Raw genomic sequence first — 24,854 nt, forward strand, 5'->3', positions numbered from 1 at the left:
TTCCCAAGGCCTCACAGGTCTTCTTGCTGCTCAAATCAGTCAAACTGTTGTGGCTCAGAGAATTATATCTACTGTACTGCTGCTGCGGACACCTTTCTCTCAGATCCTCAGGGAAGCAGCTTTCTCCCCATTCAGTTCTTTAGTCAAACTCCATCTCACAAGTTGGATATAGTTGCTGCCTCACCCCTGAAATCAAAGCAACCAGGAAGATGAGACAAGAGGATTGACAATTTTGAGGCCATTTGGGGTTACATAGTAAATTCTAGGTGAGCCTGGGCTACAGAGCAAGGTAGTCTCAAAAACAAAATGTTATGTTTGGTAGTACGCACCTGCGCTTCCTGCAAGTGCTCATCTGAGCTTCCTGCGAATGCTCACCTGAGCTTCCTGTGAGTGTACTCATTTGCACTTCGGAGGTGGAGGTAGAGGCAAGAGGACACCTTCCTCAACTATACCAAGTTCAAGGCCAGCCTGAGTTACAAAAGACCCTAAACAAAAACAAAACCCAGGGGCCACAGAAATGGCTCAGCTGGTAAAGGTGCTTACTGCTAAGCCTGATGGCCTAAGTTTGACCCTCAGAACCTTCGTGGTTGAAGGAGAGAGCCATCTCCTGCAACTTGTCCTGGCATCCATGTATAAGCTATATATAGCTCAAATTTTTGCACATCCACCCTCTAAAATAAACAAATGAATGTAAAAATAAACAAAGAAGCAACATCGTTCAGTGGCTTTTCAACATCAAGCAGCCTCCCCCAGCCCTGCTCTCTAGCCTGTCCTCAACCTGTAATTATTTGGTTGCTACTATTATGTTTACTCATCTGTCTTCTGAATGGAACATCTGACTTCTGTGTGAGGCAGCGATCCGCCACGTGCTCACTGTAGTGGTATCACATGACCTACATCAGTGCTTGAGACATCACAGGTGTTAAATAATTGTCCACCGGGTGAATTCAATGAATAAGTGAATGAACATCATGTGAAGGCCTGTAATTCTGTAATCCCAGTACTTGGGAGGTGGAGGTAAGAGAATCAGGAATCAGACTAGAGTACAGGAGACTCTTGAGAGAGTGTGTGTGTGTGTCAGGTGACTAAGGGGTCATCTCATCTCTATATCTGGCACTTTCTCACCAGCAAGCATCCTGGGAGAGACAAGCCATTGGCCACAATGTTCCTCTCTTGCAGGTTCTGGTTATAGTCCCCCAAAGATCATTGTTATCAATATTTTGCATTTACATCAGGGCAGTGTGTCGTCTAGTTTTGGGGTTTTGTTTTTGTTTTTTGGAAGATCTTACAAGAATATTCATCAGGATGGCTCAGTGGGTAAAGGTGCCTGCCGCCAAGTCTGACGACCTGAACTTAATCCTGAGGACCCACAGGGTGGAGAGAACCAACTCCTCCAAGCTGCTTTCAGTCCTTCACGGACACACACACACACACACACACACACACACACACACACACACACACCCCAAATCAATAATTTAATTTTAAAAAAATATTTTCTCTGAAAAAAAAAGAAAACAACTTTTCCTGTGTTTTACAGAGGCTCACAGAGGATGCAGGGCTGACCTAGTCCTTCGTCCTACTTAGGTTGCAGACAGTGCTAATGGTGACTGATGTCAGTCATTCCGTCTTGTTTGGAAGCTGCCTCCTGCAAAGGCTGAACATGACAAGTCTTGCTTGCTCTGCCCGTGTCCTTTCGGTTTTCTGGACTCCAGTTCCTCGCTGGAAGGACTTTCCTAATGGGAGTCCAGTTAAGTAGCTTCCTTGTCTTCACATACCAAATCCTCCGTTCTCTTCACCGCTTCCCTGACCACCCGAAAGGGGGGTCCGTGACCCGGCACCACCACATCAGCCACACCCAGGATCCTCTCCCGGCTCCGCTGCTGAGCTACTGGGTCTTCGCTCAGGGACTGCCAAGAGTCCTCGTCCCCAAGGCACTCGAACACATCGCCAGCCACCACCACGGTGCCCAGGCTGGTGCCCTCCACTACGACGCTCACATCGCGCTGTCCTCCGTGGCCCGGCGTGGCCCACACCTGCAATCCGGAGCCTAGTATCAAGGGCTGCGTTTCACACAGCCCATGAGGCAGATAGAGGCCCCCGGGAAGGCAGAAGTCATGGGACACTAACAGAGCCGCCTGGAGAAACAGCCCTAGGTTCCCGATGTGATCTGAGTGCCCGTGGGTCCCCACCACCAGAGTCACGTCTCCGGGGGCCACGCCTTGCCTAGCGAGGGCTTCCAGCAGCGCCTCCCGAGCCCAGGGGCCTCCGGTGTCCACGAGAATGGGGCCACGCACCGCCTCCTCCAGGACAGTCTTCGTGCCGCCGTCTGCGGACGGGGCCATTGGGCGGCTGGAACCCGAAGCCCAGGCCCGGGGCAGGACGAGGGTCACAGTCCCATCAGCAAGGACCGCGTTGCCCGTCCCCTGCGGCTCCGCATAGCCGCGCTGCAGAACCATCACCGAGTAGGAGTCGCTGGTCGCCAGCAGAGGGGTCTCACCGTGCAGAGGCTCAGTCCGTACTGGACCGCTCATGGCAGACACGGACGACTGCCCAGTACACTCCAATTCTTACGGCAAGCCCGGCCACGCTTTCCTTCTCAACTTGTTGCCACCCCCAGTACTTGAAGTGGTATCGCCCTCCACCCCTCGCCTAAGATGGTGTCGCCCAACCCGCCTTTCCACGCGACCTCGCCTTCCTAAACTTCTTGGCCAAGGTCCCATTAGGCTTGTAGTCTGTAGCTCTTCACCCATCAACATTTTAAGGTACCTTTTTCTCCTTCGCCTCTAGCTCTAGCCGTTGACTAATTTGGAACAAACTATCGCTGTTCTTAAGTCTTTCTTACTCTGGGAAAATTCAAAAGTCGGGAAAACGGGAGGAATTTTGCTCTTCACAGGCTCCCGTACAAATTTTGGCAGCTGAAGCGCTAGCCACGTTGCTTAACTCTAATCTCTGTACAGTTTACACCACGTGTTGCACGAACTTCGTTTTTTGGTGGTTTTTTTTTAAAGACTTATTTATTTATTATGTATACAACATTCCTTCCATGTATGTTTGTATGCCAGAAGAGAGCACCAGATCTCATTATAGATGACTGTGAGCCACCATGTGGTTGCTGGGAATTGAACCCGAACTCAGGACCTCTGGAAGAGCAGTCACTGCTCTTAACCTCTGAACCATCTCTCCAGTTCCTTTTTTTTTTGTTTTGTTTTTGTATTTTCTGATACAGGGTCTCATCTAGCCCGTGATGGTCCTGAACTTGTTACATAGCTGAGGAAGACCTTAAGCTCTTGATCCTTTCGCTTCCGCCTCCCAAGTGCTAGGCTTATAAACATGTACCTCTACTCTGGTACGGTTGCTTCCCCAACCCCTGCCAGTATCTTTGGGGAGCGAAATTATCAGCACCATTAGCTGCTGATAGACAGCAGGCCAAAGGCTCCACTGTTTGGGTGCTCGGATAATGTGTACATGTTTGAAATGGGGCTCAGTCAAGTCATACAGAAAAGATTTAATCGTGATATAGAAAATATGGCACCTGTAAAATATGAAACAGATCACATATCTACCCACCTAACCTATCGGCATTGCTTCCACTGCCCTGTTCACAGACTGATGGTGTACAGCCTCATGTTTGCAGGTTGTGTATATGGGCTGGTGAGCGTCCCTTTTTGGCTTCTTATTTTGAGAAAGGGACTTACGTAGTTCTGGTTGGTCTTGAACTGCCATGTAGCTGGATGATAGCTTTGAACTCCAATTCTCAAGTGCTGAGATTATAGGGGTTTGCCACCATCAGGTTTTATGTGATCCAATTCACATCCTTGTCCATACTAGGTAGACATTCTACCAACTGAGCTACACCTGTAGCCGTCCTCTGGCCTCTTGAACAGGTCAAAATAGACCCCCTTCAAAAAGCAAAGAGACTTTCCCACAGCTCATGAGGTGCAGGTGAGGACCAAAAAATACAGAGACAGCTTCAAACCGTCACCACAAGCATTTGGTCAAATTACGTGGCGGCATGTGGCTCATCTCTGAAGGCAAAACTTGCCCCAGCTTCTTTGCACGTTTTTCTCCTCTCATGTTGCCGTTCTGGGTCCCCAGGATCATGCCTGAGATCACAGGGAAAGGACGGTTACAAGCCTTGACGTGGGGAAAGGAGAGTGAGTTTTGAGCTCCTGGGGGCTCAAAGGTCCTCTGGGTCATGCTTGGAATTGCCTGAAGCCTTGGTGATCTCCTCTTCTTCCTCCTCCTCTTCCTCCTCCTGCCCATCACTGATCTTCTCCTTTCCAGTCCAGGTTTCCTGTAGACAAGCTAGGTGGAATGAGAGCAGACAATTCAGTAGTAATGCTAGGGTGTAGGAAGCAGGAGAGGAGAGGCCCAACCTCTACACTTACCAGTCTCAGAGGCTGGAAGCACGTGACCTTCGCAGAGAAAATGCTGCAGGGGCTGCTCCTGATGGTGGAAATACCAGTCTCCCACAACATCTTCAAATTCCTCCAGCATTGTCTCACACTGGGGAAGAGCAGGAAGAGGATCTGCTCAGATGGGCTTTGGAAGACCTCTGCTCTTCATTCCCTGTCTTCCTTCTCCATTGACTGTATTACTAGATGTGTGATTCTCTTCATACAACATTTGCCAGGATCTATTACTCTCTGATACACAGTATATGTACGCAGCTAGGGGGCCATGTCTGTAGTCCCAGTGGGGAGGTGAAGGCAGAAGGGTCATATATTCAAGCTCATTCTCAACTACATAGTGAGTTTTCAGACCAGCCTGGACTACATGCAATCCTGTCTCAGAAACTCAGTATGTCTCCAATTCTAGCCTGTAAAGTAGGAACTGGTAATCACACCTGGGACATGGGAGTAACACAAGGCAGCAGTGTGTGGCCCAGAACCCAGAACATAGTAGGCACCCAGTAAGCAGTGAGAGATATTATCAGCCTTGCAATATAACTTCTTTTTTTTTAAATATTTTTTTTATTTATTATGTGTACAATATTCTGTGTGTCTGCCTGCAGGCCAGAAGAGGGCATCAGATCGCATTTCAGATGGTTGTGAGCCACCATGTGGTTGCTGGGAATTGAACTCAGGACCTTTGGAAGAGCAGGCAATGCTCTTAACCACTGAACCATCTCTCCAGCCCCGCAATATAACTTCTCGATAAATGGCACTGCCTTCACTCTTTGTCTCCTCCCTGCTCAAAGGCAGACATCCCCTGCACTGAGTTCCAAAATGTAGCTCTTCTCACCTCTGGACAGAGTAACATCCCATCCTACCTGCTTCTTGAGGAATGTGACCTCCACACTGGGCTCGTCCCACAGCTCCAGAGGGATCCCCAGATCCACTTTCACTCCCTTCTGTACCAGGCCTTTCAGTGTCGCCATGGTCTGACTCTGACCCTGCGGGATGGAAAATTTGGTATCAGTCCCAGCCACCTTCTCCATTTTCACCACATCAGCCCTATCAACTGCTGGAGTCTCCATAGTGTATTCTGTGAGGGAGTCTGATTGCCAATCATTCCTCGAAGATCTTCGATGATATAGGTCTCTGTGTCTGAGAAACAGGTCCTGGGCTGGCGAAAAGAGCTCAGTTGGTAAAATGCCTGAGGACCTGAGTTCAATCCCCAGAATCCATATTTAAAAAAAAAAAAAAAAGGCATGGCAGCACAAGCTTAGTTGCACCACTGGAGAACAACAAACAGGCCGATTCTTGGGGTTCTCTAACTAGCCAGCCTAGCCTGTTTAGAAAGTCAGTAAGCCAGTGAGACCCTGTCTCAAAAAACAAGGGTGTGGTGACACAAGCCTTTAATCCCAGCACTCTTAGAGGCAGAGGTAGCTGGATCCCTGTGAGTTCAAGGCCAGCCTGGTCTACAGAGCAAGTTCCAGGACAGCCAAGGCTGTTATATAGAGAAGCCCTGTCTTGGGAAAAAAACAACAAACAAGTTGGGTATGGCAAGATGTCTTCGTGGGTAAAGGTGTCCCCCACCAAACCCACATCTATCCACAGGACCCACATGGTGGAGAGACCCAAATCCCACAAGCTGTCCTCTGACCTGAATAGTGTGTTGAGACACATTTCACACATGAAATAATTGCCGAAAAACAAGACAAGGTGGATGGCTCCGGGGGAAAAATGCCCAAAGCTGTTCTGGGGCCTTTCTACATGCCCGTGCGCACATATGTGAACACACAAGGGCACATGCAAAGCCTTGGGGGAAAGAAACGAAAAGCAGCAGGACCGTTCCTAGGAAACACCTGACCTTGGCATATCTCAAGGAGCCCTTGCGCTCAGCGTGAACACTGTAGTCCAGGATCCGCTCACACAAATTCTCCAAAGCCTCTTCCAATCTTGTCTCGCTGTGGGAACAAGGAAATAAGACTCCTTGACATGTCAGGAGCCCGGCAGCTCCTCCGAGGTTGGTTAGAAAGTGGGTAAGCACAGAGACTCACGAAAGGCTGTAGGGCACGTGTCTCTTCCTCTTGCCCGTGTCTAGCACCTGCCCTAGCTCCAGCACTTCTCGAGATCGACCCGTGCGACTCAGCTCTTCCTGAAGCTCCATGCTCAGCAGCTTACACACTGGTAGTAAGGAGAGACCCAAGGGGATGAAGACAAGTGACCCCACCAGCATCGTTCTGCCCATGCTCCAAGGCAGCAGAGCACAAAAGCAAACATGCTGGAGTCAGGAAGACCGGAAGACGATACTGACTCAATCTCAGTAGCTGTGTGACACTTACTGCGTCTCAGCTTCTTCACCTCTAACACGTGGGTGAGACTGTGTCCCTTATAACCGTGTGATGAAAATTTAGGTCCATCAGCAAATGGAAAACCCCCAGAGTCGTGTCTGGCATACAGTGAGCACTGTGTAGGTACGTGGTGTCACTCTGACCTTACTCATTGAGCTACTTTTCTATGTATACTAGAGTGCAGATAGCATAAAACCCATCACGACGTGGCCACGAAACTGCCAGTATAATCTGGGACTGTCACATAAACAATGATGATACAGTGGTAGTGCTCCAGGGTTACAATCAAGAAACCTGTTTCCAGAACTGGTAAGATGGCTCGACAGGTAAAGGAACCCGCTGCCAAACCTAGAGGACCTACATGGTGGAAGGTGAGACCCGATTCCTCCATGTTATTCTCTGACCCGCACACACTGCACATGTTTACCCACACACATACACCAAACAAACAAACAAAAAGAGACTTAATCTCACAGGAAATGGAAAAAGGCAGAATTCATCCAAGGCCACCTCCTCTACTATAATTTCAATAAGGATAGACATATCTTTTCCACTGTTGTCTTCCTCAGTACCTTATCTGGCACAGTAGACTGGGTTCTCAAAAGTTAAGAGTCTCCTCTAGAAGTGACAAGCTACGGGTAAGTAACAATAGTGTTTACCCTGCTACAACCTGAGACACACAGGCACTCCCTTTTCCCTAGGACACAACACAGCAGGTGACAGCAAGGAAGGAGTCCAAAGGAGACATTAAACTCCACAAGAATGGCGAGGAGCTTAGCAAACACAGGAGAGTGGGGTGGGGTGCACGAATTTAATCCCAGCACTCAGGAAGCAGAGGCAAGCAGATCTCTGTGAGTTTGAGGCCAGCCTAGTCTACAAAGGGAGTTCCAGGATAGCCAGGATTGTTAGAGAAACCCTGTCTTGAAAAACTTTAAAAAAGGAAGGAAGGAAGAAAGGATGGATGGAAGGAAGGAAGGAAAGAAGGAAGGAGAGAGAGAGAGAGAGAGAGAGAGAGAGAGAGAGAGAAGAAAACACAGAAAAGGGGGGAAACAGGGAAGGGAGAGACAAGGCATACTCATTGACTGTGAGAAGTTGGGTGTGTCTGGAGCACAGTCAATTTTAGGATGGGAATGAAGTATGAAAGTAAGGATGGGTCAGGCAGTGGTGGCACACACCTTTAATTCCAGTACTTGGGAAGCAGAGGCAGGTAGATCTCTGTGAATTCAAGGCCAGCCTGGTCTACAAGAGCTAGTTCCAGGACAGGCTCCAAAGCTACAGAGAAACCCCATAGTGATAAAACAAAAACAAAAGAAAAAGAAAAGAAAATGTGAGGATGTTTGACATTTACAAATACAAGACATTTACAGACCCTGCCTCCCCACCCCAGAAGAAGGTTGACTTAGAGTCTGGGAAACCAACCATTCAGCAAGTAAAGTGCTTGCAAGCTTGAGGACCTGAGTTCAGATCCTCAGAACCTACAGAAAAAGTTGGGCAAGGTGGCACTTGTAATCCCAGTGTTTTGAGAAGACAGCTGACTTCTGTACCTAAGTTCCAGGGGAATGAGAGAACCTGTCTCAAACAAAAGGTAGACGTCTCTCGTGAAGGAATGACACCTGAGGTTGTCCTCTGACCTCTACATGTACACCACCCAGCCACACACACGGGGTCTTTGTCTGATAACAGAAGTGATAAAGCAAGAGGCCAACATTATGCCTGTGTTTAGGAAGATTAAGGAGTCCTAGGAGAGCCAGGCAGTAGTGGCGCATGTCTTTAATCCCAGCACTCAGGAGGCAGAAGCAGGAGGATCTCTGAGTTCGAGGCCAGCCTGGTCTACAAGAGCTAGTTCGAGAACTACACAGTGAAACCCTATCTCAAAAAAACATTAAAAAAAAAAACAATAAAACTTAGGAGAGCAGGGCATGGTAGCGCACGCCTTTAATCCCAGCACTTGGAAAGCAGAGCAGGCAGATCTGAGTTTGAGGCCAGCCTCGTCTAGAGAGAAAGTCCCAAGGTATCCAGCGCTACATAGAGAAGCTCTGTCATGAAAAACCAAAAAAGAAGAAAAGAAAATAACAGCCCCAGGAGAAGAGTGGTGCACAGATGCAAAAAGAAATGAAAGATTAGGATCAAATAACGAGTAACAATGATAAAATGCAGTTGGCTGTAAGGTGAAGAGAAAAAGAGTCCAAGAAAAACAGGTAATGTCGGGGAGAAAACAAGCTAGGGAACTACAGGGTATTCAGTGACTTGGCTCCTGACTAATACAGCCAGAGACCATGCTGCTTGCTGTAAAATCCCTTCAGTACACCCCAACTGCAAAGCCTCACACCGATGGGGAACTTCTAAGTGGTGTGGTGTCTCCATCTTTTGTTTATGAGCGTCAGCCACTGACTTACTCACCTTTAAACCCCTGTCATCAAGCCTGTAATTTGCTAGCGTCTCTGCCTGACCGAGGCACATGATGTCTAGAAGGTATGACACCCCACCCATGCAGGATGTCCAGATTTAGGTCTGGCTAACAAAGCGGGGAAACGCACCGAGGAAGATGCTCGGTAGGATCCGCGCTACAGGTTCTGGAACTACAATTCCCACAATCCATATGGGCCCGAGCCTGCAAGAAAAACCTGGCTCCTTTTGGATGCCGCCTGGGAAATGTAGTGTCACCAGAACCCTGATTTCCCCCCCCCCCCCCATCCCTTGTTCCCATCCAAGAGTTACCAAGCTCCAAAAGAACTTATATCAAGAGGGTCGAATGACCCATCTATCTTAGTCCATTTGATCCAGCCTAGAGTTAGAGAGGCAGGAGGTGGGACAGACAGATGCAAATAAGAACAGCTTCTTTTCTATACCTTCGCATTTGCTGGGCAAACGTTCTGTATCATCGTCCTCTTTTTCCGTCGTCTCAGTCCACGCACTGTACGCTACCAGGATGAAAAGTAGTATTTCCAACCGCACAGGTCCCATGACAAAACGCTGTCCACACAGACACACAACCACTGGGTCCCTTCAGACTAACTTCTGGGAGGGAGCGGGCCCTTTAAATTTAGTCGCAGCGGGCCACAGCTTTCTTAAAAAAAAAAAAAATATCCACCGTGGAACGGTCAGCGCATGCTCAGAGCTAGCCCGAAAGTGGGTGGAGCGTCATGGCTCAGGACTTCCCCGCCTCAATTTTGTGGCGCCTCCTGCAGGTCCTGGCAGCTGGGTATTGAAGACACAGATTTAAGTAATTAGACTATAATAATATCATCTTTACACATCTACGTAGAATGTAAATTTTGTATCATTTAAGACTGTGAGACGAGATGATCTATTTTGACGTACGGAAGAGCAGCGATAAACTCTTGGCTTCTGCCAGGACCTACTCCTGCCAGGGGGCGGGGCCAAGATGGCGCCGAGCGCCGGGTGAGCGGCGCTTTGGCAGCGGTGAGAGGCTTTTACTGCTCCCAGTGCTTGGCTGGCGGGGGAAGGTCTGAGGTGTATCCGTGAGGAGACCCTTTGAAAGGGCCCATGTGAGAACTGGGAAGAGGCCGGTTGGTTGTGTGTCCGTGCTCGTGGGGACTCTGTGCGTGTTTGCACTGGAAGGATGTTGGGGAGATGTAGTGGATTGTGAACCTCCTGTAGCGCTGCCGGGGGAAGTCTTCGAATCAGTTCTCTTCTGAGGAAAATGGTGCACAGATCTAGCTCAAATTATCCGCCCTCTGAGAAGTCTTCCTGTCGCTTCCACTGATCTGAGACGCTCCTGAGGCTGTTAGAGTGTTTTATGAACCCTAGTGGCAGAGGGTACCGCAGGGGACTGGGACACGACTACTTCTTGTATACTGACACCAGGTACAGAGTATGTGCTGAGTAATTGTATTCCCTGTAGACAAGAGTTAACAAAAGTCTGAGAAGACATGGGATGGCTTGAAAAGAACCAGTGCCCTTTGGCCTCTTTTCCCCCGTCTCCCTAGCTCTCAGTTCTGAACACTCCTGAGGTTGCTCTTCCTCATGTCCAGTGTCAGGCAAGCGCCTTTCCTTTGGCCACAGAGTAAACTCTAAGCTTGAGTCTGTGTCTTTTTCATTTTGGAAATTGTTATACCAAGTATTTAGAGAACACTTACACCTTTAAGACTTAAAATTTATTTATTTTAACCATGTTCCAGGTACCAAGTAGGTCAGTAAACATAACAAACATTCCTGTCCACTGGTGAGGTCAGGATGATAAACTAGAAGAAATAATAGCTGGACTTGATGCTGCACAGCTGTAAAAGGCAGGAGAATCTCAATTTCAAGACTGCAGAGAGAGTTCCAGACAAGCCTCAGTAACTTACTGAGACCCAGTTTAGAGGGGTTGTTTAACATGTAGAAGGGTATATATATATATATATGGAGAAAGAGAGAGAGAGAGAGAGAGAGAGAGAGAGAGAGAGAGAGAGAGAGAGAGAGATAAGATCAGTGTTGTCTCCATAGTGAATTTGTAGGCCAGTCGGGGCTACATGAGACCCTGTCCCTAAAGGGGTGGGGTCATGTAGCCAAACTCATTTGTGAAGACATCAGCAAAAGCTATAAAACCAAGTGCATGTCTGTCAGACGTAAAGGACAGCAAGGAGAATGGTATGACAGAATCAGTGGGAGAAGGAAGGATAGATAATCAGAGATATGATGAGAGGAAGAAAATTGAAAAGAAAAAGAAACACTTTAGACAGGAACTTACTGCATGGCCCAGGCTGGCCTCCAACTTCCTGTCTCCTTACTTCAGCCTTCAGAATGCTGGGATTACAATTGTACACTATGTAGGGTCTCACTCTGAAGCATATCCTGGTATGATACTCAGGGCAGTCCAACACCTGGACAGAACACATTTTGGTTTTGTTTTGTTTTGTTTTGTTTTTTTGAAATAGGGTTTCTCTGTACCTTTGGAACCTGTCCTGGAACTAGCTCTTGTAGGCCAAGGTGGTTTGAACTTACAGAGATCCACCTGCCTCTGCCTCCTGAGTACTGGGATTAAAGGCATGCACCACCACCGCCCGCCTGGTTTTTATTTTTTCTATCATAGTATAAATTAAAAGATGGTGTTTTGGGTTTTTGTTTTGTTTTTGTTTTTTTCAAGATAGGGTTTCTCTGTAACTTTGGAGCCTATCCTAGAACTAGCTCTCGTAGACCAGGCTGGCTCGAACTCACAGAGATCCGCCTGCCTCTGCCTCCCGAGTGCCAGGATTAAAGGCGTGTGCCACCACACCCAGCAACAGAAGACATTTTGAAGGGAGGGTTTGGGGAGGGTTTTATGGCAAAGAGGCTACAATTACAGCAAAGAGATGGTAAACTTTACTATATTTCGACAGCAGCACTTTGGTTTTAAGGAGTAAATGCAGGGAGGCTCGGATGGAAACAGGAACACCTTGTCTAGGGACTTTTAGAGTTCAGGAGGTGATAGGTGATGGTCACCTGGGCCAAAAAGGGTTTGGTTGGGCTGCCTGGTTCATTTTGAAACAGTGCTGGGAATCAAACCCAGGTCCTTGTGCATGCCAAGTACTCTACCACTGAGCCACATCCTCCAGCCCTTACCCGGTGGATTGGATTCAAGGGTCCAGATGAGAATGAGGTGTGTTGGGTGTGATGACACATGCCGATAGTCCCTGCACTTGGGAGGTGTAGATAGCCGTATCAGGAGTTCAATTTCAACCTTGGAGTAGGAGGCCATCCTGGGCTACAAGAGGCCCTACTTAAAAAAAAAAAAAGCCAGGTAGTGATGGCCCATATCTTTAATCCCAGCACCCAGGAGGCACAGAGCAAGTTTCAGGTCAGCTAGGGCTACACAGTGAAACCCTGCCTCAGTGAAAGAAAAGAAAATACTAGTGTGGAGATGTAGCTCAGTTGCTGAGAGTATTTGCCTAGCAGACACAAAGCCCTGGGTCCCATCCCCAGCACCACACAAACAGGGTATAAAGGTGCATGTCTGTAGTCCCAGCATTAGGAGGGTAAAGGTAGAAGGATGCAGGCTCAAGTCTATCTTTTGTTGCAGAGATTGAGATTAGGCTAGGCTACAGAAATTCTATCCCTAAAAGTAAGACAAAAAAGCAAACCAAATTGTCACTAGTCATAGTAGTGCTTGAAAAGCAGAAGTGGAAGCTGGATGTAGCGCACATCTTTAATCCCAGCACTCAGGAGGCAGAGGCAGGTTGATCCCTTGAGTTCAAAGCCAGCCTGGTCTACAAAGCAAGTTCCAGGACTGTTAAATAGAGAAGCCCTGTCTCGAAGAGAGGGAGGGAGGGAGGAAGGGAGAGAGAGAGAGAGAGAGAGAGAGAGAAAGAGAGAGAGAGAGAGAGAGAGAGAGAGAGAGAGAGAGAGAGAGAGAGAAAGAAAGAAGAGAGAAGAAAAAGAAAAGAAAGGCAGAAGCACGAAGCTGGAATTGGAAGTGTCTGGGCTACATAGCCCCTGTGTCCAAATAAATGAATAAATAATAAAAGGACAAGCCAAGTTGTTGGGTGATAGCAATGTTTTGAAGATGAGCTGAAGTTGAAGCAAGTAGGAAGGGAGCTCAGGTTTAGGTTTTGAAGTGTTTTTCTTTTTATCTTGCCCCATCCCATTACCAGTGGCTCCACCTCTCCACCCTGGGGTGACATCCTTCCAGGGACAGGAGTTGGAATTCCAGCATGGCCGAAGAGAAGAAACTGAAACTCAGCAATACTGTGTTGCCCTCTGAGTCAATGAAGGTGGTGGCAGAGTCTATGGGCATTGCCCAGATTCAGGAGGAGACTTGCCAACTGCTGACGGATGAGGTCAGCTACCGCATCAAGGAGATTGCTCAGGTAATCCTTCTGCCCAGCCTTGCTCTGTGTTAAAGATTCAGCTTACTAGTTACTGAGGCTAACCTTGAAGTTCTGATCCTCCTGCCTCCACCTCCCACTGCTGGGATTGCAGGCTGTGCCACCATGTCGTTTATGTGATGGTGGGAATTGAACTCAGGTCCCTGTGTTTTACTCAGAGCTATATTCCCGAGGGTCTTAGATTAACATCTCTTCTCTTCCCAACCCCTAGGATGCTTTGAAGTTCATGCACATGGGGAAGCGACAGAAGCTCACTACCAGTGACATTGACTATGCATTGAAGTTAAAGAATGTGGAGGTGATTTGGAGGGACTCAAAGGGGACAGGAGGCTTCAGAGTGGGGAGACAATGCACATGTAGCCATGCCTCCCTTGGCTATTTCTCATGTCCTTCTCTGTCTCTCCAATATAGCCACTGTATGGCTTCCATGCTCAGGAATTCATCCCTTTCCGTTTTGCCTCTGGTGGGGGCCGGGAGCTCTACTTCTATGAGGAGAAGGAAGTGGACCTGAGCGATATCATCAACACCCCTCTGCCTCGGGTGCCTCTGGATGTCTGCCTCAAAGGTGGAGGGAGGGTAGAGCTGGGTGCGCAGGGAGGAGGGAAGGGGGCATGTGACTGGGAGGAACAAACATCCAGTGTGAGATCCTGGTGAAAGGCAAGAAGGGGATCAGGAGGGAACACACACCTTCCGTCGTATGGGGTGACTTCCCAGTGTCCGTGCCCAGTAACTCAGCTCCACATCTTCCTTACAGCCCATTGGCTGAGCATTGAAGGCTGCCAGCCAGCTATACCAGAGAATCCACCCCCAGGTAACATTTTCCATGCCCAGCGCCAAGCCTCCTTACTCTCCTCCCTCGTCCTTGGTCCTATGGGGGCTCCTCCTACCTTTTCATCACTCCTGTGACCACCTTCCCACCAGCACCCAAAGAACAGCAGAAGGCTGAGGCCACAGAACCCTTGAAGTCAGCAAAGCCAGGCCAAGAAGAAGATGGACCCCTGAAAGGCAAAGGTCAAGGGACAGCTGCAGCTGATGGCAAAGGTCAGGATTCAGGCCAGGCCTCTTTCTGCTCTTACCCCAGAACCAGATGGTCCTCAGTGAAGGGGGTGAGGTCACGGATGAATGAACCCCAGAAAGGCCTAGAAGCCTAGAGAAGGGCTACATGTTACAGTGAGGGTTTGTCCTGTACAGAAGCCTCTTCTGGAGCTTACTTTTTTGGTACATGTGTGTATACATGTGTATGTGTGTTCCTGTGTCAGGTGTTAGGTATGTGTGTTACCAACCAGGGGACCATCTTAGCTGTCAGTCCTCATGTGCTGTCTACCTTGGGTTTTTTGTTTGTTTGTTTGTTTGTTTGTTTTTGAGACTGGGTCTCAGTGTCCTGGAAGTCTTTAGTTATGCTAGACTGACTAGCCAGCAAGTCCCAGGGATCCTCCTGTCTCCACTTCCCTAGGGCATACACTACCATGGCCAGCCTTTTTTATTTTATTTTTTTAATGGGTTCTGGGCATCGAACTCAGGTCCTTGTGCTTATAAGGCAAGCACTTTACTGACTGAACCAACAGTCCAGCCTGAGCTTTCTTTTTTAAGCCTGTCTCCCCAATTCACACAGGAAAAGAGAAGAAAGCACCTCCCTTGCTGGAGGGAGCCCCTTTCCGCTTGAAACCCCGCAGCATCCATGAGCTGTCTGTGGAACAGCAACTGTATTACAAGGAAATCACAGAAGCCTGTGTGGGATCCTGTGAGGCCAAGAGAGCGGTAAGCCTGCCCTCTGGCCTGCCTTCACAGAGGGAGAATCCTGGAGTACTCATAGTTTTCCTAAAGTAAACCATCTCGCCTGACTCATTGCCCCTCCAACAGGAAGCTCTGCAGAGCATTGCCACGGATCCAGGGCTCTATCAGATGCTACCACGGTTCAGTACTTTCATCTCTGAGGGGGTGAGAGAACTGGAAAAGGCCAGAAAGGGGATGGCAGGGGGAGTCTGTCTAAGGGGTCTCTCTGTGCCCCCACCACCACCACTTTTGCCTCTCCTAGGTCCGTGTGAATGTGGTTCAGAATAACCTGGCCTTGCTCATCTACCTGATGCGCATGGTGAAGGCCCTGATGGACAACCCCACGCTGTATCTAGAGAAATATGTGAGTGGTCTTGCCTACCTCCTGTCTTTTCCAAGGCCAGGGCCCCCTTCTGCGGACTGCTCCACAGGAGGTCAGGTATCAAAACTGGCTGACGTTGCCTGGTCTCAATCAGGTGCATGAGCTGATTCCAGCAGTAATGACCTGCATTGTGAGTAGACAGCTGTGCCTGCGACCGGATGTGGACAATCACTGGGCACTCCGGGATTTTGCTGCCCGTCTAGTGGCCCAAATCTGTAAGCATTTCAGCACAACCACCAACAACATCCAGTCTCGGATCACCAAGACCTTTACCAAGGTGAGTGCCAAAAATTTATCAGATGCTCAGATAATGCAAATCTATCCTTCAGGTTATCCCCAGGAAAGAAAGAACTTCATCTGTCTGGCTGTGGAAAGATACCCAGAACATGGGGCAGAAACTGAAGCCAGGGCGATTGGGTCCAAGGGACTTGAGCCTCTATCTATGTCTTACTGCTTTATAAGTGCTGATAGGTGATGCTAGTCCTTAGCAATTAGCCCAGGCAAGCCTTAAACTCTGTATAACTGAGGATGGCTTCAAACTTTTTTTTTTTAAACTGGGATCCTCTGTGTAGCCTCCAACTCAGAGATCCTCCTGCCTCTGCCTCCCAAGTGCTGGGATTAAAGGTGTGTGCCACCATTGCCTGGCAACTTTGAATTCCTCATTTTCCTGTCTGTACCTCCTATTGCCAGGATTCAGGCATGTACCACCAGGCCTGGTTTAGCAGTCTTCTCAAATCTTCTCATCTTGAGTTTTCTTCTTTTTCTACAGAGCTGGGTAGATGAGAAGACCCCATGGACAACTCGATATGGCTCCATTGCAGGCCTGGCAGAGCTGGGGCATGATGTTAGTACCCAGGGCGAAGAGCTAGGAGAGGGGCGGTTACATGTGGAATGGGAGAGCCCCCTGGTGACCTTCTAGTCTGGCTTCTCCCCTTCCTTCCCACAAGGTGATTAAGACACTGATTCTGCCAAGGCTGCAACAGGAAGGGGAACGGATCCGTAGTGTCCTGGATGGGCCTGTGCTGAGCAACATTGACCGTATTGGAGCAGATCATGTGCAGAGCCTTCTCCTGGTGACGAACCCCCGCCATACCCTCCCCTTTCCCAGCAGTTCCACTCCCAGCTCCCACAAACACAGCTACAATGTTTAGCAAGCACGAGGCACATCTTAACTCTTTTACTCTTCAGAGGTCAGCACTGTGGTACACATGAAAAGCTAGACACAAATAGAAACAGAGGCCTTAACTTAAGAAGTTCCTAACTTCTGGACTGCACTGCCCTCATCTACACAAGGCTCATGAGCACCCCATGTAGGTCGTCACTAGATACAGCAAATCCTCTTCTTACCAGCTGATCCCTATGCAGGAAGTAGTCTTTAGTTTTTTGTTGACGCCAATAGATGGAGTCTTTCTTGTGTTGGCTAGCCTGGAACTTATGAGGAAGACTGCTGGCCCTGTGACAATCCTGTTGCCTCTGCTTTCTTGAGCGCTGAGATTACTGGAGTGCACCACCACACCCACTGAAATCACTCCTTTTTATTTTATGAATGTACACCATGCGTACAGGTACCCACAAAAGCCAAAGGAGGGCAACAAAATGCCTTGAGTTCCAGGTGGTTTTGAGCAACCAACCTCTGGAAAAGCAAGTGTTCTAAACCTCTGAACCCCACCTCCAGTCCCCCATTTTCTTTTTTTGTGTGTTGTGTGTGCTGCTGGGAATTGCACCTAGGGCCACATGCCTATTTTCACAATGCTCTACCACTGAGCTATAGTCAGTCTCCTTGCCCCCCTCCCCCAACACACACAACTTTGAGACATTCCATCTGCCCAGGTTAGCCCGAAATTCTCTTTATAGCTCTGGCTAGCCTAAAACTCAGTGATCCTCCTGCTTCAGCATGAGTGCTGGGCCTACAGGCAGGAACCACCACACCCAGCTCAATTCACTGTGGCCTCTAACTGTAGCAGTGGGTGAGTACATTTGCTGCAGAGTACCAGCCTCACTTTGCCGTCTCTGCAGAAACACTGTGCCCCGGTACTGGCAAAGCTGCGCCCTCCGCCTGACAATCAGGATGCCTACCGAGGAGAATTTGGGTCCCTTGGGCCCCTTCTCTGCTCCCATGTGGTGAAGGCCAGGGCCCAGGCTGCTCTACAAGCCCAGCAAGTCAACAGGACCACACTCACCATCACCCAGGTCAGCTGCTGAGGGAGGAGGCTGCACAGGATTGTGCAGGTTTGGGACAGGACTTGCCATAGCCAGCAGTCCAGGGAGCTTGACCCTACTCCTACCCCCAGTGAAGAGCTAAGAGCAAGCACAACCCAGGTCTGCCTTCAATGTTGACATTTTCTTCCTGTTTCTCTTCATAGCCTCGGCCCACGCTGACCCTCTCACAGGCCCCTCAGCCAGGCCCTCGTACCCCTGGCTTATTGAAGGTCCCTGGCTCCATTGCCTTGCCTGTCCAGACACTGGTGTCTGCCAGAGCTGCTGCCCCTCCTCAGCCTTCTCCTCCTCCAACCAAGTTTATTGTCATGTCCTCATCTTCCAGTGCCTCATCGACCCAGCAGGTATGTGGGGCCAGGTGAAGGATGTGAGGGGCACCAAGTGGAGGCCTAATCCTTCCAGGCCCAAACTCAGAAGGTAGGAGGGAGTCTGGTCAGGATCTTAGAGGGTTCAAGCTAGCAGCACTCTCTTGGATCTTGATCCTTCATTGGGAGCAGAGGGAAGCAAGAACAGCATGACCAAGGCCTTCCAGGTGTGAGGTAGACAGCACACAATCGCTACAATCACCTTGCCTTCCTTTCTACCCCAGGTCCTGTCCCTCAGCACCTCAGCTCCTGGCTCAGGCTCTACCACTACCTCTCCTGTCACCACCACAGTTCCCAGCGTGCAGCCCATCGTCAAGCTGGTCTCCACTGCCACCACTGCACCCCCAAGCACAGCCCCTGCTGGTCCTGGCAGTGTTCAGAAATACATCGTGGTCTCCCTTCCCCCGACAGGGGAAGGCAAAGGAGGCCCCCCTTCTCATCCTTCTCCAGTCCCTCCTCCATCTTCCTCACCATCCCCACTTGGGGGCAGTGCCCTTTGTGGGGGGAAGCAGGACGCTGGAGACAGCCCTCCTCCAGCTCCAGGGACTCCAAAGGCTAATGGCTCCCAGCCTACTGGACCTGGCTCCCCTCAACCTGCTCTGTGATAACGATAACGTCATATCTGCTGACCTCCTCTTCTGTGGAGTCCTACACGCACAAAGAATGCGTGAGGGAGGAGGGAGCAGTAGCTGTTTCCCCCAGTGACTTTCTTTTTAGATACTGTACAGTAAGTTCCTCAGAATAAAAGTTGGATTTGTAAGTTTGTAAGCCTCTGTGCGTCACATACAACGGAAAGGGTGAGTCCGTGGAACCTTCCTGGTCTTGGGATTCTTCTCTCCAGATCCAAAGACACAAGAAAGCAAATGTCCTCTTCCTGTTCAACTGCCCGCTGCTGACTTTGCTGTCCATATCCTTGTTTGGGGAGCTTCAAATCCGAATTACATAGGCATTGCTGTGGCTCAGGTGTCGTACCCACTTGTGAGGGTTGGCACTACCACAAGTGCTAAAGGACAGCCTAAGGAAGCGAACCTGGAGGCCAGAGCATGTGTGCCGAGGGAGTTCAAAGGAGAGGCTGGCAGGACCCAACCCCAAGGGGGCTGCCGAGGGAGAAGGCCCATGGCTGGGAGGCCCCTGTGAGCCAGGGACATCCATCTGTAAGTAAACAGAAGATGTGAGGTTAGATAGCTACCTGGCACCAGGACTAGGCTATTGCCAGAGGTGCATGAGGATGGAAAATGCATACCTGGAACAGGCCTGAGAGTTGAGAGCCTCCTTGTACTCGGGGCAGGTCCCAGTGGAGAGCTCCTTCTCCCAGTTCTGCCTTTTGATCTGGGCTGCTCAATTCCTGAGACAGGCTGGAGGGTGGACAGGGAAGATGCTGAACTAAGTGGCTACTTCCTTGGTAGAGCAGAGGCTCCACCCAGGAAATCTTCCCAGCAAGCGTGCTGACCTGACTACCCCCCGAGGCAGGGGAAGGTGCAGATGAATGTTGAGAGCTTGGCTGCAAAGAGGAAAAAAAAGAGTCAGCCCCAGGATGGCAGTGTCTTACCCTGTTTGTATTGTACTGGAGACAGTCTTATGCAGTTGAGGATGGCTTTGAACTTCTGATTCTCTTTCCTCCAGTGCAAGGATTGCAGGTATGCACCGCTACACTTGGTGTAGTGCTGAGGACCAGGGCTTTCCATCTCCATCCCTAGCTCCTGCTGTTCCTCCTAATGTCCCAACAGGAGTTCAGCACAGATGCAGTCCCTTCTCTAACGCTTTCCCAAATGCCACAACCTCGGACTCAAGTGGAATTTAAAGTTGGTGGATGCAAACACTGGTTTGTTTTGAGATGGAGTCTCACTGTTAAGCCCAGACTGGCTTCACATTGGTGATTCTCCCACCTCAGCCTCCCAACTGATGGGATCACAGACACATACCACACTCTTAGTAGGTCCATCTGCAGGAAGAACTAACTGGGCCTTGGCTCTGTTTCCTATCCTATACAGTTGAACTGGGCTTTAGTAACACCACTCTTTTGTATCTTGTTTTTTGAGACAGGGCTTTATGGAACCCAACTTGGCCTCTAACTCCTTATGTATTTGTATTTGGCCTTAAACTCCTGATCTTTCTGTCTCTATCTCCCAAGGGCTGGGACTATAAGTGTGTGCCCCCATGCCCAAATTAACTCTTACCTCTTTGGGGGTAGGTCACACCGTAACTTCAGGTAAATCTGGAGCCTGGAAAAGGTGGCATACACAATTACATACATTGTACCCTATTGGCATTCCATCACTGCTTATCCAGGGCCTCCATAGGAGGCTGTATAAGTTGTACCCCAAGAAGAATAAGGGCTGAGAGCCACCCCAATAACACTAGCCAATACTTTTTCCAGCTTGTGTCCTATCATCTCTACTGCCACCCTTCCAGATTAACCTTAACCCTTCCAGATTAACCTTAACCCTTCCAGATTAAACCCTGGCTTAGAGGAGTTCGAAAACCCAGGAACTAGTCTCACCGGCCTGAGCCTCGGTCCCACTGTACAGAGGGAAAGAGCCGGAAGGGGAGTGGTGAGGGGAGGTCATCAGAGAGCTGGTATCTCATCACAGTCAGCTGAGGCCAGAGAGGAAGAGGTCAGCACGGCCCTGCACTGGCACCTCCTCCCTCCCCTCTGCTGAGTGGAATACACCAGGCCACCCTGAACCTGACCTCGCCCTGAGGTGGCTGCAGGCGGAGGATCCGATGAGACTCAAACTCATCTAGATTGACAGAGCTATGGAATGACACCTCATCAACTCGAATTCCTGGCCCATAACCTGCAAAGAAAAGAAGGTAGCTCTTCCGAACTGTGTTCAGAAGGGAAGAGACATTTCCAACGTTTTTCCGTATTTTTGGAGAGAAAAAAACTCATGCTCTTTTTACCTCTCAGTTCTGACTTTCCCACACAAAATTCTTCTGTCAAGCCAATGTACATCTCTGGGAAGAAAGGACATGAGAAAAGGGAATCAAATACCACTACACACATCACCAGGAAGCCTGTACCACACTTAACCATGGGTCCTCACCAGAACCGCTCGGAAGGAAGCTCTTGAGCCGTATCTCTCCTTGAACATCCACCTTCAACAATGAGCCCTGTGGGTAGGAAGGAAGTTAAGTCTTCCCCGAGTACCTTGGCCCTTCAACTCCAGGGGTGAAAACCCAGACTTACATTAGATGCAATCAATACAGACAGCCTCTCGACCACATCTAAAAACACTTCATTCTTTTGGCTCTAAAAGAGAGGGAGTAAGTAGTAGAGACTGAAAATCTGTCCTAAAATGGATAGGCAATGCCACGCACAATCACACATGCCTGTAATCCCAGTGCTTAGGAAGCCAAAGTAGGAGGGCTGCCATGAATTCAAGGACAGCCTGGGTTACAGTGTAAGGGCCTGATTTACCAGATGTCTCAACAGAAGAACAGGGACTACAGAGATGGCTTGCTCAGTAAAGCGCTTGCCATGTGAGTCTGATCCTCCAAATCCCTGTGAAAGTCAAGTGTGGGGATGTGAACCTATAATAGCTACACTAGGAGGTGAAGATACACAGTCTCCAAGGCTCACTGACAGGCTGGCCAGCCCAGCCTAGTCAGCAAGCTCCAGGCTAATGAAAATCCTGCCTCAAAGGAGGTGAATGGCGCTCCTGAGGATGACATCAAAGGCCTGGTCCTTTGGCCTCCACAAAATGCATGCACCGCACACATACACACATGTATAAAATAAAAGAGGCAGTAGAAGGGACAGGGTAGTTGAAGCAGAGTCCTGGAACAGAAACCCAGGGATAATGGAAGAAATACCATGTCAAAGGAATGAAAAGGTAAGCAAGTTCTTGGACTCTGAGGTGTTAGGACAAAAAAATAAAAAATAAAAAAATAAAATCAGTTCTGGCCCCACTGATCTGTCTCTTACCTGGTCAGAGCGACTGGACAAGACTGGACGGCTGGCAGCACTGCTGGGGGCCACTCTGTTCTGCTGTGTCTCTGCCCCAAACTGTAAGGCAGCCAAGGCAATCAATCCTCAGCTTTGACGCTCATAGCCGACCCTCCTGGCCCCCCTCTTTCCCTGCCACTGACCAATCCGACGCTGCTGAGGTCAAAGAGACTGAAGGGCTTGCTGACCACAGCTTCAGTTTGGATGAAGTTCCTCAGCATTTCCGTGGATGTAGTCTGCACATAGCCATAATCCTAATGGGCAGAAAGAGTGAAATGGAGTGAATTTAACCTCCTAACCACAAAACGCTGTGATAGAAGAGAGGACATTTCTTCAGGGTAGCAGGGAACAAGAGAGGGAAGACCCTGGGACTGGGGAGATGGTTCAGTGGGTAAAGGGCTTGCTGAACAAGTGCGAAGACCTGAACTCAATCTCCAAAATTCAAGTTAAAAAACGCTGGACATAACAAGCCTCTGTAATCCCAGTGTTCCCATTAGGGATGAGGATGGAGACAGGAGACTCCAGAAAGCTTGCAGGCTAGTTTAGTGTGCGCGCATGGCAGAACAAAGAGACCTTCCCTTTTTCTTTTTGCCTTTCCCTTTCTTCTCTCCCCTGCTCCCCCCAATTTTCCAGACAGGATTTCTCTGTGTAGCCCTGGTTGCCTTGGAACTCACTCTTTAGAACAGACTGGCCTTGAACTCAGAGATTCACCTGCCTGTGCCTCCCAGTGCACCACCGCACACACCTGACTTCTTTTTCCAATTTTTTGAGATAAGATCTCACTATGTAAGTAATCCTGGCTGGCCTCAAACTCATTATGTAGACAATGTTTGCCTCAAAATCAAATCCATCTGCTTCTGGGTGCTAGTATATTTTATTTATTTATTTATTTATTTTGATTTTCGAGACAGGGTTTCTCTGTGGCTTTGGAGCCTGTCCTGGAACTAGCTCTTGTAGACCAGGCTGGTCTCGAACTCACAGAGATCCGCCTGCCTCTGCCTCCCGAGTGCTGGGATTAAAGGCGTGCGCCACCACCGCCCGGCTGGAACTAGCTCTTGTAGTCCAGGCTGGCCTCAAACTCAGAGATCCGCCAGCCTCTGCCTCCCGAGTGCTGGGATTAAAGGCGTGCGCCACCACCGCCCGGCCTATACATGTTTTTCAAGACAAGATTTTTCTGTAGCTTTGGAGCCGGTCCTGGAACTCCCTCTGTAGACTAGGCTGGTCTCAAATTCACAGAGATCCGCCTGCCTCTGCCTCCCAAGTGCTGGAATTAAAGGCGTGCGCCACCACTGCCCGGCTGGGTGCTAGTATATTAAAGGCATGCACCACGATGACTAGCAAAGGACTTTGTCTTGAACAGATAGAAGGTAAGGGCCAATACCCAAACTGTCCAACAAAAAGAGAGAGAAAGAGAGGGACCCTGTAAGATGGCTCAACTGATAAAGGTGCTTGCTACGAAGCCAGCCAACCTGAGTTCAATCCCAGGGACTCAGAGAGTAGAAGAAAACTGTCTCCAGCAAGTTAGCCTCTGAACTCCGCACACGTGCAACCACATACGTACATAAAGTTTGAAAAAGAGGACAATCTTTGGGCTTTACCAGCACTTCATCCAGGAGTTCATAGACAAGAGCCACATTCCGTGAGATGGTTCCCTCACTGAGAGAGCCACAGTAGTCACCCAGGAGAGTGGCTAACCTAAGGAAACACAGGTGAGAACGTGTGAACGAATAAACTTCGCAGGCCCGCTTTAGGTGTCCGTCCCAGCCGTACTCACCGGGAAAGCAGCTCCAGGAGACAGAAAGGAGAGACGTTTTCGGAGGTTGTGGCCACCAAATAGAGACCACTGTGTCTGATGTGAATGAAATGACGATCGTCATGATACTGAGGCAGAGTTGGGAAGAGACCAGAATTAAAAGACCAGAATTGCAGTAATGTGGTCCGCGAGATGGCACTCGAGGGTCTCTACTAGTGATGTAGACCGTGCGATTTTGGGCGATCCCTGAGACCTCTCAAAGACCTGGCCTCCTAACGTGTAACCTACCTCGCGGAGTTGTTGACAGTCGCGAGATGGGGGAGCAAGGCTCCGTTTCTGGCGTCTTGTTAGCACTCAATACATTTTTCTTCCCTGGGGAAACGCACCCCCTCCCCTCCCCTTCCTGGAAGCTTTCTATCGAGCAGCCCTTGAAGGAGAGAGATGAGGCACCCACCACGCTCCACACTCCTAAACCCCTGCTCGCCCGCCACGAGTGGTTACCATGACAACCGGGGACTCGCCTCCAGGCAGTCCCGTCAGCTTCCGGTAAAAGAGCTCGGCCACATCACGACCACCACTGTCCCCGCGAACTGCAAGGGTAGTTAAGGAGCAGGCGACACAGGATGACTCTGGGTTCGATTTCTACCAGCTACTCCTCCCTAGCTCGCGGGTCAAGGATACAGTCTTTGTAGATGAGCGGGTCCCCCTTGGAGGACAGAATGAAGAACTGGGAAATCATGGCCGTTCTGGAGGGCAGACAAGAAGACGGTGAAAGTTGAAGCCACTCCGCCCTGCAGTCGCGGAACAAAAGGACGCACGGAGGCTGGCGCTTTAAGAAACACTCCTCCCACACCCACACTGGCAAGC

General features: G+C 49.5%; 4 protein-coding genes across 8 annotated transcripts; 1 reads left to right on the forward strand and 3 right to left on the reverse strand.

Moving 5' to 3' along the window:
* Positions 1-1,465: 1,465 nt before the first annotated feature.
* On the reverse strand, positions 1,466-2,604 carry Mblac1 (metallo-beta-lactamase domain containing 1). Its single transcript, XM_075975198.1, has one exon. It carries the CDS (start codon positions 2,532-2,534, stop codon positions 1,752-1,754), a length of 783 nt encoding a protein of 260 aa, XP_075831313.1. The 5' UTR covers positions 2,535-2,604; the 3' UTR covers positions 1,466-1,751.
* An 884-nt stretch (positions 2,605-3,488) lies between these two features.
* Positions 3,489-9,819, reverse strand: Cnpy4 (canopy FGF signaling regulator 4). Of its 2 annotated transcripts, none has more exons than XM_075975265.1 (6): positions 9,592-9,819; positions 6,449-6,575; positions 6,259-6,355; positions 5,276-5,398; positions 4,392-4,509; positions 3,489-4,308 (listed from the first exon to the last, which is right to left on the reverse strand). In XM_075975265.1, exons 1-6 carry the CDS (start codon positions 9,704-9,706, stop codon positions 4,181-4,183), a joined length of 708 nt encoding a protein of 235 aa, XP_075831380.1. In that variant the 5' UTR covers positions 9,707-9,819; the 3' UTR covers positions 3,489-4,180. The 2 variants fall into 2 exon arrangements, with proteins under 2 accessions (XP_075831380.1, XP_075831383.1); XM_075975268.1 differs by lacking the exon at positions 9,592-9,819 and adding an exon at positions 9,143-9,328.
* On the forward strand, positions 7,095-19,048 carry Taf6 (TATA-box binding protein associated factor 6). 4 transcript variants are annotated; one of them, XM_075975241.1, is made up of 15 exons: positions 7,095-7,113; positions 13,315-13,530; positions 13,760-13,846; positions 13,960-14,113; positions 14,303-14,359; positions 14,470-14,589; positions 15,161-15,306; positions 15,409-15,486; positions 15,584-15,685; positions 15,798-15,980; positions 16,473-16,547; positions 16,651-16,776; positions 17,720-17,893; positions 18,067-18,264; positions 18,510-19,048. In XM_075975241.1, exons 2-15 carry the CDS (start codon positions 13,375-13,377, stop codon positions 18,888-18,890), a joined length of 2,037 nt encoding a protein of 678 aa, XP_075831356.1. In that variant the 5' UTR covers positions 7,095-7,113; positions 13,315-13,374; the 3' UTR covers positions 18,891-19,048. The 4 variants fall into 4 exon arrangements, with proteins under 4 accessions (XP_075831356.1, XP_075831338.1, XP_075831350.1 ...); XM_075975223.1 differs by lacking the exon at positions 7,095-7,113 and adding an exon at positions 10,111-10,165; XM_075975235.1 differs by lacking the exon at positions 7,095-7,113 and adding an exon at positions 10,112-10,251.
* Positions 16,866-24,805, reverse strand: Ap4m1 (adaptor related protein complex 4 subunit mu 1). The gene is made up of 15 exons (XM_075975252.1): positions 24,669-24,805; positions 24,489-24,577; positions 24,009-24,115; positions 23,833-23,929; positions 22,378-22,488; positions 22,214-22,294; positions 21,476-21,538; positions 21,333-21,399; positions 21,190-21,243; positions 20,977-21,083; positions 20,786-20,880; positions 20,463-20,507; positions 19,736-19,786; positions 19,529-19,640; positions 16,866-19,437 (listed from the first exon to the last, which is right to left on the reverse strand). Exons 1-15 carry the CDS (start codon positions 24,724-24,726, stop codon positions 19,213-19,215), a joined length of 1,362 nt encoding a protein of 453 aa, XP_075831367.1. The 5' UTR covers positions 24,727-24,805; the 3' UTR covers positions 16,866-19,212.
* Between the last annotated feature and the right edge of the window lie 49 nt (positions 24,806-24,854).

This window comes from Microtus pennsylvanicus, chromosome 1, assembly GCF_037038515.1.
Source record: "Microtus pennsylvanicus isolate mMicPen1 chromosome 1, mMicPen1.hap1, whole genome shotgun sequence".
NCBI lineage: Eukaryota > Metazoa > Chordata > Mammalia > Rodentia > Cricetidae > Microtus > Microtus pennsylvanicus.

Coding starts and splice junctions, on each gene's coding strand:
- Mblac1 (XM_075975198.1), bottom strand. CDS start 2,534: ATGAGCGGTCCAGTACGGACTGAGCCTCTGCACGGTGAGACCCCTCTG.
- Cnpy4 (XM_075975265.1), bottom strand. CDS start 9,706: ATGGGACCTGTGCGGTTGGAAATACTACTTTTCATCCTGGTAGCGTAC. Junction 6,356..6,448: donor CACGTGCCCTACAGCCTTTC/GTGAGTCTCTGT, acceptor TTGTTCCCACAG/CGAGACAAGATTGGAAGAGG. Junction 4,309..4,391: donor GCTTCCAGCCTCTGAGACTG/GTAAGTGTAGAG, acceptor CATTCCACCTAG/CTTGTCTACAGGAAACCTGG.
- Taf6 (XM_075975241.1), top strand. CDS start 13,375: ATGGCCGAAGAGAAGAAACTGAAACTCAGCAATACTGTGTTGCCCTCT. Junction 14,360..14,469: donor ACCAGAGAATCCACCCCCAG/GTAACATTTTCC, acceptor CCTTCCCACCAG/CACCCAAAGAACAGCAGAAG. Junction 15,686..15,797: donor CGCTGTATCTAGAGAAATAT/GTGAGTGGTCTT, acceptor GGTCTCAATCAG/GTGCATGAGCTGATTCCAGC.
- Ap4m1 (XM_075975252.1), bottom strand. CDS start 24,726: ATGATTTCCCAGTTCTTCATTCTGTCCTCCAAGGGGGACCCGCTCATC. Junction 21,244..21,332: donor CTTCCTTCCGAGCGGTTCTG/GTGAGGACCCAT, acceptor CTTTCTTCCCAG/AGATGTACATTGGCTTGACA. Junction 21,084..21,189: donor GGGAAAGTCAGAACTGAGAG/GTAAAAAGAGCA, acceptor TTTTCTTTGCAG/GTTATGGGCCAGGAATTCGA.